The sequence below is a fragment of the Danio rerio genome, chromosome 8, assembly GCF_052040795.2.
Source record: "Danio rerio strain M-AB ecotype USA chromosome 8, GRCz13ab, whole genome shotgun sequence".
Lineage (NCBI taxonomy): Eukaryota > Metazoa > Chordata > Actinopteri > Cypriniformes > Danionidae > Danio > Danio rerio.
This window is the reverse complement of record NC_141028.1, coordinates 18,271,838-18,287,277: the sequence shown is the minus strand read 5'-3', so window position 1 is coordinate 18,287,277 and position 15,440 is coordinate 18,271,838. Positions and strand designations below refer to the sequence as shown.

At 33.1% G+C, this 15,440-nt stretch overlaps 1 protein-coding gene across 2 annotated transcripts in view; it reads left to right on the top strand.

The window, feature by feature from the left end:
* The window catches only part of faf1 (Fas (TNFRSF6) associated factor 1), a 130,248-nt gene that overhangs the window by 15,709 nt on the left and 99,099 nt on the right, over positions 1 to 15,440 (top strand). The window contains 3 exon segments of one of the 2 annotated variants that reach the window (NM_212973.3): positions 1,633 to 1,904; positions 7,677 to 7,768; positions 8,315 to 8,406. In NM_212973.3, coding sequence (NP_998138.2) covers positions 1,633 to 1,904; positions 7,677 to 7,768; positions 8,315 to 8,406 — 456 coding nt within the window. 2 annotated transcript variants of the gene reach the window in all.

The window sequence follows — 15,440 nt, the reverse complement described above, 5'->3', positions numbered from 1 at the left end:
AAAAAGGTCATATTTGGTTTTGGGGGTTTCCAACAACAGGTTGATATACATGCAAGGTCAAAAAACACTTTCATTGTCTTATAATACGCATCTATTTTGACCTGATTATCCCATCGTCTCCCATATGATTCGTTTAGTGATTCATTTGTTCTCAAACTCCTGCATATCTTCACTGATTGGTCCGATAACTTAGTCTATTGCTATTGCAACTGTCTTCAACGTGAGACAGAGAAATGCTCACCACGCCTTATCAACAACTTTGAAGTAGTCAGAGTGCAGAGTGTATGTGTGAGTCTAATGCAGGAGTGCAATAAAGCAATGCAGTTTAACACCAGCATATTGCATTATTCTTAACCATAAGTAAAAACAGGGTCACACTTTGTATTAATCCACAGTGGCAAAAGTTGAATCTTTTTGAAACTTGACTGCCGCATGTGTGTAGAAACAGCTGACGCTGGCCATAGCAATGACGAGCAGCAGTGGATCGCGAGCATCCCGTTTTCAACATGGCTTGAGATACGAGAATATAAAGTGTTAACCAGACACATTATAAGCGGTTACAAGTAACAAAACACAATTAAATACATAATTTGCAAGCTGAAAACAAGGAGGCAACCATTTTAATTGCACTTACACTTGTGAAATACAGGAAAAAACTTGTCCATGAACTGTGTACTGTAAAATTCCTGTCAAGCCTTGACAAAGTCCCGTACATCAATAGTGGCCAATGATTCCCCCGTTGTAGATTGCTGAAGCACCCATCTGAAAAATAACGAGAAAACAGCACAAGGCTGGGGTTATAATGCTGAGGAAAAATAAACTTCCACCACTGACTCCTCACAGCCTCATCTTCGGGTTGGAAAATAACACTAACTTTCCCTCACACTTCAGAGCACAGCATCTTCATGACATGATTCAACCTGGATCTGCTAGTCTTTGTCTTCTTCTTTTTATATATATATATATATATATATATATATATATATATATATATATATATATATATATATATATATATATATATATAGTTTATGTATTATTATTTATGTAATTGCCTCCACAATAAATATACTTTAAACAATGTTAAACTTGCCATTTAAAAAAGAGAAAGTAATATTATGTTAAAAATAGCGTATACAATTAGTTTTTTGACACATTAAAGTATGTCACTAAGAAATAAAAAAAAAAAAAAAATTTTATCATTTTTTTTTGTGGCAAGCAAAACAAAATCCATTGACCCAACCGGGCCATTGGAAATAATCATTAGCGTTTAGCCCTCTATAAGTCTAAAATTTCATACAAAATGGTCTTAGAAAGTCTTAAATGTGACCTGACGAAACCTGCAGAAACCCTGATTATTATTATGTTATATATTAAATATATATAGTTGTAGTTTAAATAAATGATTGCGTATGTGTTGTGTAAATGTTCAGTATTCTTTAATAAATGAAGTTTTAATATTGTAATTTAGTAATAATTTAGTAAAACGTTTTATTACTAAATATTATTTAGTTTATTATATTACTAATAATTAATTTTAATTAGTTAATTAATTCAACAGAGAGATGCTGCTTGTATAGAATGTTCATCACCATCTTAATTAATCCAAACAATTCTTTCTTTCCCATATAGTAGTTTCTCCAGTGAAGCATCTCAAACCGGCCCCTATGGACCTCACAGCCAATCAGAAGCCACAGCGCCTACGCCCTCAGCTCCACCTCCTTCTGCATCAGAATCAGCATCAGCATCATCATCTTCCTCACCTCCGTCCTCCTCCAGCCCGGCCTTCTGCCCAGTCCAGCCCTCACGGCACATCGTTGAGCGGCAGTCCCGAATGCTCAGCTTCCGTGTAGAGTACAGGCAGCGCTCCATAGAGGTGGTGCTGGAGGACGCCAGCACAGTCGGTAAGCACACATACATATACATACTCATACTCATATACATATGTATACACACACTCATACAGGAACACTATTTCTACTACTTCTGCATTTCAAATAATGGCTTGCACTTCCAATTGCGGAACTTCCATTCAGCGACTGAATTAAATCATATAGGGTTAAAATAATTTTAAAGATTAAGGTCACGCTACAAATAATCTATATACACTGTAAAAACTAAGGGAGAGGTACATTTGGTTTTGTGCTTTATTTGTGCTGTGAAAATAGCGTTACACTTTAACATTTTAACTTGACATATTAGTATCACAAAAAATTCATTTGACAGCCTTTTTGAGAACAAACTGTGTTTTGTTCCTCTTTATTATTTTATTATTGGATAGTATTTGTTTTTAATATTGCTAAAAGATGTATTTGGAGTTTTTAAGTCCACCTGCATAAGATTAATATAAAAACGTGAAATGATTATAGTGTCACCTGATGATTTGAATAGACACAATTCATCATTTTAGATTAATTGGGATGATTTTAGGTGAGTGCATCTGTATAAAACTTATAACACATTACAAGCATGAATTAATAACAAATGAAACAAAAAACAGTGCTGCTTTGTTTTGGGGGATTCTAATAGTAATAATTTACAGCAAATAAATAATCAAATATAAAATAACATTGTATAGTCTTCATTATATGAATAATTAAATAAAATTTTATTTTTTTATAGCTACAAAGTTTGGCCAAATGTATCAAACTAGCTTGAAATGCTCACACTGTCACAGGCCCTAAAGGAACACTACGCACTTTTTTGGAAAAAGAGCTATGGGTGCAGTAAGTGATCTGCTAAAATGCTAAACGTTTAGCATAATATCTTTAGAAAGAAAGTCCCTCCCCTGCTGTCGAAAGCCACGTATGTTTATATCATAAAAGCGCACCTTAAAAATGACAGTAGATCATGTCTAGATCATGTCATTCGCCAGTTAGAAAACTTTATAGTACTTTATAGTACTACATTTCCCTACGAGAAACTGTATTGTATCTGGCATGTCTTATGTTGTGTAGCAAGCAAAACTTGTCATAATGTGCAATATTTCATGCATTCAGGGATCGCCGGTCTCACTCTCTCACACGCTGTACTAAAGAGACTCTTGTATGCTTAGTGGTTGGCTGGCGGGGTGCAGGAATTACACTTATTACTAAGCCATACAAGCTATTTCAGAGTGAATATTCAGAGTAGCATGGTAAACAATATAGGGAGCGTATCACAGGTTGTCAATGTTTAAAAATGAACCAATGTCTATAAAATCTACGTTTTCGATGCTTAAAAAAATCCCTTGTGAAATTGAAAATAGTCATATCAGTCTTTGTCAGTATAATTCAGTGGCTGATAAACACTTCCATGCATATAGCGCATTCGTAAACCAACACAATCTGCATCAGCGTTGTGTGTCTAAAATAGTTTTAAAACAGAACGATACCTGTCTAGAAGAAATACTTCAGCCATTGTGTCCTCCTTCCTCCAGTGTGCAAAAGTAACTTTAATATTGATCCAGAATTGTAACGTTTTGATTCAGCATCAAAATCCAGGACTTTGCAGAAAGCACAACCATATTACACAGTAGTTACTAGCCGTATTGACCAAGAAAATAGAAATTCTCTCAGTCTTAATACACCATAGAGAACAGTTTTAAACAGGAAACTTATATTTTGCAGATTGTTTTAAATGAGATGCTAATGTTCTAATCTGATTCAATCATTTATGCTAAGCTAAGCAAAAAATGCTCCCTCCACAACTGGAGATTGGCTGAATGGATTAAAAAATTGTAAAACTCAACTGTTTAATGCTAGGGCATCTGTAAAACAGTTAATATTTGCAGTGACTCCACAAATCGTGCATCCTGAACTGTGGTGCCTGGTCAACTATAATCATGATGCATTGTTACTATTTTGGAACTACTGATTGTTATGTTGATGCTGAAACTATATATTCCATAGCCCTAATTCTAATAAGTTTTTCTTTTAATATTCATTGGATGAACTGTGAGTGGAATAATGCCATCTTCTTGTACCCAGTTTTAAAAAGACTACACTGTTTGTTTATATTTCAACAGAGATGACTCCGTATATCAAGCAAAGCATCATAGGGTGTAGGACAAAGATGGATATAAATGATCAGTGAAGCATCTTTTTGCCATTAATCAGTTTTTTGTCCCTCAAATAAGTCAATCTTGCAAATCCCGCATTTATTGATAGCACTCAATTCTTGGAACACGCATCATATCGAGCATCTAGTAAAAAATTATTGTGCTCTGTTACCCACAATGCTGACACGTTTCTCATATGAGAATGTGCTTTTGTTAAATGGCAATTTATCGACATGCCACCTGCACCTGCCACCTGTTGTTTTCTTTTTTTCTAGGAAATTATCGGGGGATTTTTTTTTTTTTTGGTATTCGATTCTCAGTAGGGCACAAGCCCCTAACCACATACTGATTGTTTCATTCAGATTTCTCTGAATGAAAGTTGAATCTAATGACATGAGTGTAAACAGGAAGTGCTCCTGTAGGGGTGTGTGGCATTTAGGCCAAAAATACAGTAAAAAAGGAAGAAAATCATAGTGTTTTTTTATGTTTGTGTAAATGTCTACTTATTGACAAATGTCTGTTGCAAAATGACAGATTTCTAGCCAAACTAAGGTGATTTTTTAATTGTTAGCCCTTTTGTGTACTTTTTCCAAATATTTTTCACCTGATGTTGAAAGGTGAGTGTTTTTTCAACACTTTTATTGGCCTTTATTTTAACAAAACAAAACAGAACAATGACCACACTTTACAACCAACAAATGTCTCAACATCACAGCACATAATGAAGATCAAAAAGAAGACATAAAAATACAAAGTAATAATAATAGAAGAATACATAAATTAACCAAGGCTAATGGTGATCTAAGGTTTTGCAAAAATGTGCCTGAAATCCTGGGACCTACATATTCAAGGAAAGGTGTCCAGATCTGATAAAAGTATCACTTTTTCCCCTTGACTAGTGGGTAAAATATTCCAATGACATAGGATCAAATATTACCTTATGCCATTCTGATACTGTTGGTGGCTTATCAGATATCCATTTGAGAAAAATACACTTAGGGGCAACAAAGGGAAGAAAGTTAAACAACTTCCTGTTTCTTGCATTCTTCAAATTATTATCAGTAAGACCTAACAAAAAATTAAGAGAATCGAAGTCGCATCTTGTATTAAATATAAGACTTAATCTCCTTCAAATCTGTTCCCAATAGCTTCAACACATTTTTAATTAACTAACTTCTAACAAGTAATTTGTTCAGATTTTGCTATGATGACAGTACATAATCAGGAGCAAACTCAACCAATATGATAGGTAAACAGCTGCTTAAGACCCTGGGAAATTAGAGCCCCCAACCAATGCCAAGAAGTCTATATTAACCATATAGTTATTTTATAAATATTATATCAAATATTGTAATATCTGTCTAACTATAAAGATTTTAACATTATTCTTTTGGTCCTATGAATGGTGAAATGTTTTTTCCACGTTCATGTGCGAGGTGTGAGCAGTTCAAGTTTATTTACAAAAAAATAAAATAAAATAAAAAAAATCTACTGGGAACAAAATCTCTATAGAAAAAGAGAATGTTTTAAGTTTCAATGCTAGGGCCCAAATCTGGAATTGCTTAGGGCCCCCAAATAACTAAGTCTGCCCCAGTGCATAATATTTTGCTATTTATTTTGCATGATATTAGTATTCAGCTTAAAGTGCAATTTAAAGGCTTAACTAGGTTAATTAGGTTAACTATGCAAGTTATATTTTATAGGTTTATTTAGCCAATCGAAAAAATAAATAATTTCTTAAAGGGATAATTCACACAAAAATTAAGATGTAATTCGTTTACTCATCCTCATGTGGTTTTAAACATTTTAAGAGTTTCTTTTTTCTGTTGAACACTAAAGATATTTTGAAGATAGCTGAAAGCCTTTAACCATTGTCTTCCATAGCAGGAAAAACAAATACCATTGAAGTCATCAGTTACAGGTTTTCAGCTTTCTTCAATTATCTTTAGTGTTTGACAGAAAAGAAACTCTTAAAGTTCTGTGACAGAACTTTCATTTTTGTGTGAACTATACCTTTAAAAGAGCTAGAAATATTGACCCTAAAAATATTTTCAAAATATTAAATGCTGCTTTTATTTCAGATAAGCTAATAGAAATGTTACTTTCGCCAGAAAATGAAATGTAATAGTAAATACTGACCAATTCCATGCAAATGTCAACCTTGCCATGGAAAAATGGAAAACAAGAAGGTTTTTGTGTAGGCTTGTATTTGACAGTATGTTAAAATACTCAATAATGTCTCTGTCAATGTTTTTAAACAATTATGTTTGACTTACCAAAGTCACACAAGTGGCAATTTTACATCCATAAACGAGAGATGTCACATCCATAACAGAGCATTTTCCTCATGAATGCAAAAATGTAAAATAAAATAAAATCAACCACTTTTGTTCTATAGAGAGACAACTCTCATTCTTTTGATTAGCATTGTTTCTTTTGGTTTTTGGGCAGTTTAATTTACAGAATTTTGACAAGTTATGTTGTACATTGTTAATCCTCAACGTTTATTGGTAATATCTTTAACACATGTTTATTTTCCTCATTTAAAATATCAAAAAGTCTACAGATTAATATTTTTCTGATCCAAAATCTCTGTGGTTAGTTATTTTGGAAAATATAAACAGATGTTTCAATATAGTGTGAACATATATTCTATGTGAATTTATGTTTTGAGATTTTACTGCATGTCATATCTAGGCATGGGCCGGCATAAGATTCTGACGGTATGATAATCTTGGATAAAAAAAATCAGTTTCACGGTATCGCAGTATTGTGATCACTGGTCTAAAATATATCCTTTTTTAAATGTCTGGGTAAAAAACAACAACTTTTTTCCCCTTTGAAAACAATATATTTTATTTTTTTAAAGGTTAAAATATTTTGGAGCAGTAAATGTCAGGCTAAATAATGAAAGTAAATCATAGACTTCTGCTGTCTTCAATAGTTTCAAAAACACAGATTCTTTCACAATTTAAAACGGCATCTTTGTATATCTTTTTTACTGGAAATACTGTTGTCCTAAAAACAAACAAACAAACAAAATAAAGTACATAAAAAATCTTACTCATATTTTAGGAATGGTATTACAGAAAATGTTGGCAGTTTTAAAACAAATCGTGGTATACCTTAAAAACGGTTACCGTCCCATGCCTAGTCATATCCATAACGCTGGAATTGCTTTACTGTGTTTAATTGATACAAGAGGGCATTTTAATAACGTTTAAAATCCTAGTTATAAATATATGAAATGTGTTGGGGATGTGGGTAATTGTTAAGTTCTACGGAGACTGATATACAGTATTGGTGGCTTCCATCTAAACCTTGCCATTTGTAATATTTTTTTGTGTAATTGCAAGTTAGTTCACTATGTTGCCAAACCAGTAGCCTGTCAAGTTGTGCGTGAGGCGGGTCAATGAGGAAACATATCAAACAATTTGAAAACTGATTTTGAATGTTAATAACAGTTACTAGTACACACATGCTTCCAAGTTTGATTAATGCTACAGTGTGACATACAAACTAAATACATTTAAACTTCCTGTAAATAAACTTTAACCATTATTGAATGTAGACACACACTGACCTCTAGTGGTGACATACTGAACTGCCATTCCCTCTCTTTTTTTTTCCACTGCAGGTGAAATTAAAACCATTTTAGAGACTGAGCTACAGGTGCCTGTCTCTAAAATGCAGTTAAAAGGCTGGAAGAGTGGAGACGTGTCTGACAGTGTAAGCATAACAATACTGATTATAATCTGATGTCATGATTTTTTATTTTGTTTTCATAATGATTTTTTTTTGCCTACGATTAGTTGGCATGCTAAACAGTTTAGGTTGATTTTATGTCACCTTCAGTTTAAGCCTATTGTTATCTATAGAGTAGAATAGAATCAAATAGGATAGAGTAGAATTTCTCTTATTTGGACGTCAAAGTTTGAATTAAAATGTAAGTGGTTTCATGATGTTGTTTCATTAAGGAGGCTAGAATATATAGCTCCACATGAAAATGTATAATGCACTTTTTAATTTCTTTTCTTTTTAATCTTATTTTTAATGTTAAATTGCTGTCTGATCATTTAGATAGATTAACCGTAATCAGGCAATTAATCAATAATTATTACAGGAATATTGATATTAAAATAATTGGTCCAGTTGTTTCTCTGATACTTTTTATTTAACTCTAATTTGTTCTGTTATAGCTGTTTTGTTTTTCGAGAAAGTTATACAGTATTATTAATGTCTTTGATGGTTTTCTGCATCTCCATTTTCTCTCAGACGGTTCTGCGGAGTTTACATTTGCCCAAGAACAACAGCTTGTATGTGTTAACCCCAGATATCGCCCCTTCAGCCAGCACCAGCCAGAGCAGGTATGTCTTTGTGTTGTAATTTGTGCCCTCTATTCTTTAAACGTTCCGTTTCGAAAAGGCTGTTGAAATATTGAGAACATCTATAAGTGAATATTCTAACAGTTCATAAACGTATATCATAATATAAACTATATATCACACATCAGAACTACCATAACAAATGTTTGCAATAATTGACTTTCTTTTTATTGAGATGTAACAAATATATGACAATGTATTACACCAGTCATATTTACGCTTTTTTATTTTATTTTAAAAGAAAACAACAATAACACCAACAAAAAACAATGCAAAACCAAAAAGGGAATAAGAAACGGAAAATAACAGATTATTCTAGATAAAACAGTAGGAAGAAATAGTTGAAAATCCAAATCATCCATAGAAGGCATGCACCAGATCATCAGTTTGTTTAAATAAATCACTCTGTCTCTGTAATCTTTCGTCTTTTCTAGTTTCATTTAATAAATTGCTGAAATCTGACTTTGAAAAAAAATTTTATTTAAATTTTTTTATTCATTATCCCTGTGATTTTATTTTTTTTAAATTGGTTTACATTTTATACATTTAGATTTTGATATTTTCAAATCAGAAAAGCTTATTTATTCATACATTTAGTTTTTTTTATAGCGTTTTCATAGTAAATATTTTCATTTATTTATTTATTAAAAATATTGTCTTATAGAGTGCCAGTGCAACGTAACTTGATCAGCAATTAAAAGGAAACTTTGGTAAAACCTGAAGAGTGTCAGTTATCAGTCCATGTTAATATAATGTGCCATAAAACGCAATTAGCATTAATGGAGAAACCAGATTTTGTAGTTGGGATCTCTACCAGCAGGGGGGTGTTGCCAACCATTGTCAAATCAAACGTCAATCTATTTTTTCAAATCAATTTAAAGGGATAGTTCACCAAAAAATAAACATTTCCTCCTCATTTACTCAAACTCAAGTAGTTCTAAACTTTTCTGAATTCCTTTCGTCTGTTGAACCTAAAAGAAAATATTTTGAGCAGCCATTTTCATCTAGTGAAACAAAAAACTATTATGGAAGTCAATGGCTGTTTTATTTCAGCATTCTTCAGTTTATCACCCTTTGTGTTTAGCAGAAGAAACTTAAATCGGTTTGGAACAAGATGAGAATGAGTAAATGAGAGCAGATTTATTTTTTTTTTAATGAAACTTCAGTCATTTAAAAAAAGCTCCCTCTTTCACCACTAGATGGCATAGCTGACCACATTTTAGACCAACACAAGAACAGCGTATGATTAGATTTTCTTTAAGGCAATTGATAGCTTCCTTCATTTATTTATTTATGCATTTGCTGATTTACCATGCTGTTTAAAAAATTGGAGTCAGTAAGCTTTGTAGGAATGTATACTTTTATTCAGCAAGGATAAAAAAAGCAAAACTGTTTGAATCAGTTTTCACTAAAGTATACTCACTGTTTTGAACATTGATAAAAATAAGGATCAGTATCACTTTATCAATGTACATGAAAAAAAATAGAATGTATAATCTATTAATCTATTGACATATTAATATTATATGTAAGCATTAACATAACAGAATAAAATGGCTGATTACAACAAAGACACTGACTCTGTGGTCAAAGCAGTGTGATAAATGGAAGTAACTTCAATTAGAAATGGCTGTGTATGTGTGTGTAATATTGATGTGCATGTGTTTGTGTGTAATTATGTGTTGATTAGCACTGCTGTAAGCCCCGTCGGGAGGTGGCGGTGATGGTGTCGAGCGGCTGCATATAAACTGGCATCTCTGTCAGCTTGTGTGGACACTGTACTCTAGAGTGCAAAAACATTCAGAGAAAAAGACTTAATGGCCTGTAAACTAACATTGTGATAACAGTACCCTTCAAAACACACATTTCTTCTCCTCCAGTTATTTGCCACCTTGTCAGCTGCATTTCATTTGGTATGGAGGCAATTTTTTCTTAATATCTACACGTAAAAAAAAAATGTTAATTAACAGTTTTCAGATTTTTTTTTCTTCATTTACTTCAAAATGAGTTTTTTTTCAGTTTTACACATTGGATTTGTATTACAGGAGCTTTGATTTTGACCTTTGCTTATGTTTGATGTCAAAACTTTTAACAAAATGAGTTTTTATTTTTAGTAGTTTGAGCTTATTTTTTTGTCATTTTAATTAGGGGACAAAACTGGAAATGAGGTACCAGTACCCATTTTGATATATATATAAAAAAATCACAGCAAAAATTGTTAGCCATCCTGTAAAATCTTAATTATTTTTCAATTTTGGAATGAGCAAGAATTTCACGGTATTTCCTATAATATTTTGTCTTTTGGTGAAAGTATTTTATTTCATATTTATTTCGTTTAGCTTGGTGGTTGGGCCGCACGATATTGGAAAAAACTAACATTGCAATCATTTGTTTTTTTTGTAATGTAATTTCAAAAAATTATCTCTAAGAAAAAGTTTACATTACTATAATTTTTGTTGTGAGTGTTTATTATAAAGTATGATAAACAAATTACAAGCATAAATGATTTTAATAGTCAAAGACACACATGAAGTAGACAGCACTTTATGATTAAAATGTTAAAACGTAAAATAACAATGTGATAAAATGTAAAAAAACACTGTTTATTCTTCATTGCATTATAAAATACAATTAATCTTTGTGAAAGCAAATTTGATAACTTCTTGTACCCAAACTGTACCCAAATTAGCTTGAAATCTTAGAGTCACATGTCATAAAAATAAATCGGTTCGCTGTATAAGGTTAAACTAGCTTATTTTTATTGCTTATAAACTATTTCTTGGTTAATTATAATCACAACTCAAAATTGCTTATTTTGCGATGTGACTATATTCACACATTGCGCTAACAATGGCGAAACGATATATTGTGCAGCCCTAATTGACGGAAATAATTAAAAAAAATAATAATATTAGACTAATATTATTAGCCCCCTTGAAATATGACTTTAGAACAAAACACTTTTCCAATGACTTGACCTTGCCTAGTTTAACTAACTTTTCTTTTACTTGATCTTGGTCAAAATAACTAGCAAATATTATGTCATGTCATCATGGTATAGACAAAAGGAATTATTTGTTCAAAATTAATCATTAAACTCATTGATTCATTTTCTTTTAGGCTTAGTCCCTTTATTAATCAGGGGTCGCCACAGCGGAATGAACTGCCAACTTATACAGCACATGTTTTTACGCAGCGGATTCCCTTTCAGCTGCAACCCATCACTGGGAAACATCCATACACACTCATTTTCACACAAACACACACACGCTACGGACAATTTAGCCTACCCAATTCACCTATACCACATATCTTTGCACTTGTGCGGGAAACCAAAGCACCCGGAGAAAACTCACGCGAACATGGGGAAAACATGCAAACTCCACAGTAAAAACGCCAACTAACTCAGCCGAGGCTCAAACCAGCGACCTTCTTGCTGTGAGGCGAACTTGCTACTCACTTCGCCACCGTGCAACCTTAATTATTAAGCTATTATATTCTTAAAAATTAGCTGGGAAAAAATCCTTTTGTTAAACAGACCTTAGCAAATATTTGAAAATTATTAAGATTTTACTGAGCAACTGTATGTATATTAATTATTTGTTTAACCTTCTAGTTTCTTTCAAGCTACTTAAACTGTCATTAACAGTCACTTTGTTAAACTCTAGAACAACATTCAAAATCAAACCAAAAGACCTCAGGACTAGCTTAAATACTGTGTTAGTGTTCTATGGACATGGGATTCATCAGAAAAAACAGCAAAAGTCAGTAAAAGTATAAAAAAAATATTATAAAGCCTTCATTGACATGGCTATTCTATAAAACTGCCTATGCGTTTTGGCAAACACTTGCCTTCCATCAGGGTAATGATGACGAAGGGTTACCCTGATAAATCTAAGTGTTTGCCGAAATGCGTAGGCACACTTTTAAGAAATAGCCAGGTTACTAAAGGCTATTTATTAATATTTTTTTCCATACTTTTCAAGTGCCTTGGTCTGACTTTTGTTGGAGAATATTATATTCAGCATCAGAAGTGGACAGATCAGAGGTGAAAATCTTATAATGAAGTCATAAAGTGATTAACACATTATTATAATCGGAAAATACTGGTTAATCGAAATATGGAAAGTGTTAATTAACATAGTTTTGGAGTGTAGATGATATGACCTACACCAAAAAAAACACTGGGTTCCACACAATCCATTTATGTTGGGGCAACATAAGGGAATTACGTTAGCTTAGTAGTTTTTACAAATTTAAGTCGATTGAACTTAAATCAATTAAGTTGTCGCAAAAAATGAATTGTGTTGTTTCAGCTCATTTTAATTTAGTAGTTTGAGCAAACACCAAACATAATTTGAGGGGTATACTTCCTTACATTTTCCTTTGGCTTAGTCCCTTTATTTATCAGGGGTCGCCACAGCAGAATGTACTGCCAACTTATCCGGCATATGTTTTAGGTAGCGGATGCTCTTCGAGGTGCAACCCTGTACTGGGAAACACCGAGACACTCTCACATTCACACACATACACTATGGGCAATTTAGTTTATTCAATTCACCTATAGCGCATGTCTTTGGACTGTGGGGAAAACCGAAGCACCCGAGGAAACCCACACAAACACGGGGAGAACATGCAAACTCCACACAGAAACGCCAACTGCCCCAGCCGGGACTCGAATCAGCGACCTTCTTGCTGTGAGTCGACAGTGCATATGCTACCAAAATAAACAATTTAGAACATAAATGGTTATGATGCAAACTTATTTTCTGTTTCAAAGGCGATTTAATATTTTTTTATCTCGCATAATATTTGCTAGCTGTTTTTCATGTTTTCAGGCAATTGATGTGCCGCAGAGACTTTTTTCACTTCACTCTAAATGGCACACTATCTAATATCCAGCACCTAGCAGAGCTCATCATCAGCGGCAGACTCTAATTATTTCCTAGAAACTATTTTCGAGGAGTCAAAATAGGGGAGAAAAAGCAAGGGCCGGTGTTAGTTAGGTGCGACCCCATTGTTGCCCGTGATTGTCCTCTCCTGGTGCAGTGAGAAGGAGGCTTCCAGGAGGGTGAGCAGACAAGCTGTTAACTGCCTTTATAAATAACTGTCACAGAGAGAGAGAGAGAGAGAGAGAGAGAGAGAGAGAGAGAGAGAGAGAGAGAGAGAGAGAGAGAGAGAGAGAGAGAGAGAGAGAGAGAGAGAGAGAGAGAGAGAGAGAGAGAGAGAGAGAGAGAGAGAGAGAGAGAGAGAGAGAGAGAGAGAGAGAGAGAGAGAGAGAGAGAGAGAGAGAGAGAGAGAGAGAGAAGTGTTCCTCTGCAGACTTCACTCCCGCAGTACTGCTGTTTTCTCAGGGACAGTTCACATCCTCAGGCTTCTTTACTTGCACTTATTTCAAACTTGGCTTGGCCAAAACGTCACTGTTTCTGTGTGATTTAGCAAATTAATAGAAAGAAACTGTGTGAAATGGTAACTGGGTCACTTCTATTATGCAGTACTTTTTTTGTATCCATCATGTAAATGGAGTAGAATATTTTATTCTGTTTTTACAGAGTAACTGTGCTAATTAGGTTCTGCTTTTTAGGTTTAATCAACAAAACTTTAGTCTTTTCAGTCACGGTTAGCTGACAAAATTTTGAGTAGAAACTGATGTAATTTAAATGTATTAAACTGAGACATGGTTAACTTAGTAAATTATGCTACAGAAATATAAAAAATAGGGATGTCAAGTAAAACGTATTTTAATTAATGTGTGTACTTAACATGAAAAATGACATATATAGAGGTAAATAAATCTAACATAAAAATATTATATGAGCTTTTAACTCACCTCTCTCATATTTGATAGCTTGATAGTAGTTTTACAAATCTTCCAGATTGGATATAAATATGCATAATGTTGCCTTTAGAATGCAGTTATATGCCTCTAAAAATCCCATTATACTGTTATATACCTAATAAAATTCAAGATACATGCCCTAACATAGCCTATTAGGAATTTTTGTCACATATTAATAGCAAATAAGCAATATCAGTCAATTGCAGTGTCACTCAAGGGCTGTTTTCGTCCCTATATTGAGAGACATTAATGGCATTCCAAAATGAATCGGTACAATGAATCAAATAAATACACATGGCGACATACTGGCAGTTTTAGTTTGTTATGGAGTTGTAGTTTCATAACAATTTCATTTTCCAAAAAATCTATTTATTTTAATTTACTCACCTTTACTCATCTTTCTAAAGACACTTTTTGACTAAGTGTTGTCTGTTTAATGCTTCTCTTATTTAACACAGTCATGGCTATACATTTTCTTTTGGGGTCATTAGCCAAATTTAATGTGCAAATAAATTGCTTAATTATATTAATAAAAGCTACGTTACCATGATTTAATGATTTGATGCATTATTTCAATGGTGTAAATAATCAAGCTATTCTTTTATTAAAGTTTACCAAATATTTGGTCTCGTATAACCTTTTATAGAAACAATCTCTTTTTAATAGTTGCATAACAAAAATGAAACAAAAAAAGTTACATTTGTTTCATAAAATCCTTTGACAAGAATCTAATAAATGTTACATTTTCAGCTTATTAAAGAATCATGGCTTCGAGAGAAGTGGAGCAACTATTTTTAAATCCGCATTTTAGAATAATTTCCTAAGGATTATGTGAGACCTGGGTATTCGCAACTGAAAGTTAAGCTTTTCCATCACTGTAATGATATTCTCTTTAATATGTCATGAAATAAGTTATACGCATAAAGTACTCTCAATAAATGAAGTTTGGTTCAGAGGTGGAAACCCCCTTTCTGTTAAGCACTGGTTGCATTCACTATTGGAAATACTGTACTTAAATACTGTCATCAGCACGGATCAACCCTGCTAAACTGGACATTTTGATGGTGTGGAAAATCTATATATGCGACATCAAAGAAAGACACTTAACCCTCATGTGATACTATGAAAATCAAATTTGATGTATTGTTTACACTTGCTTGGTCTAAACGACAGTTAT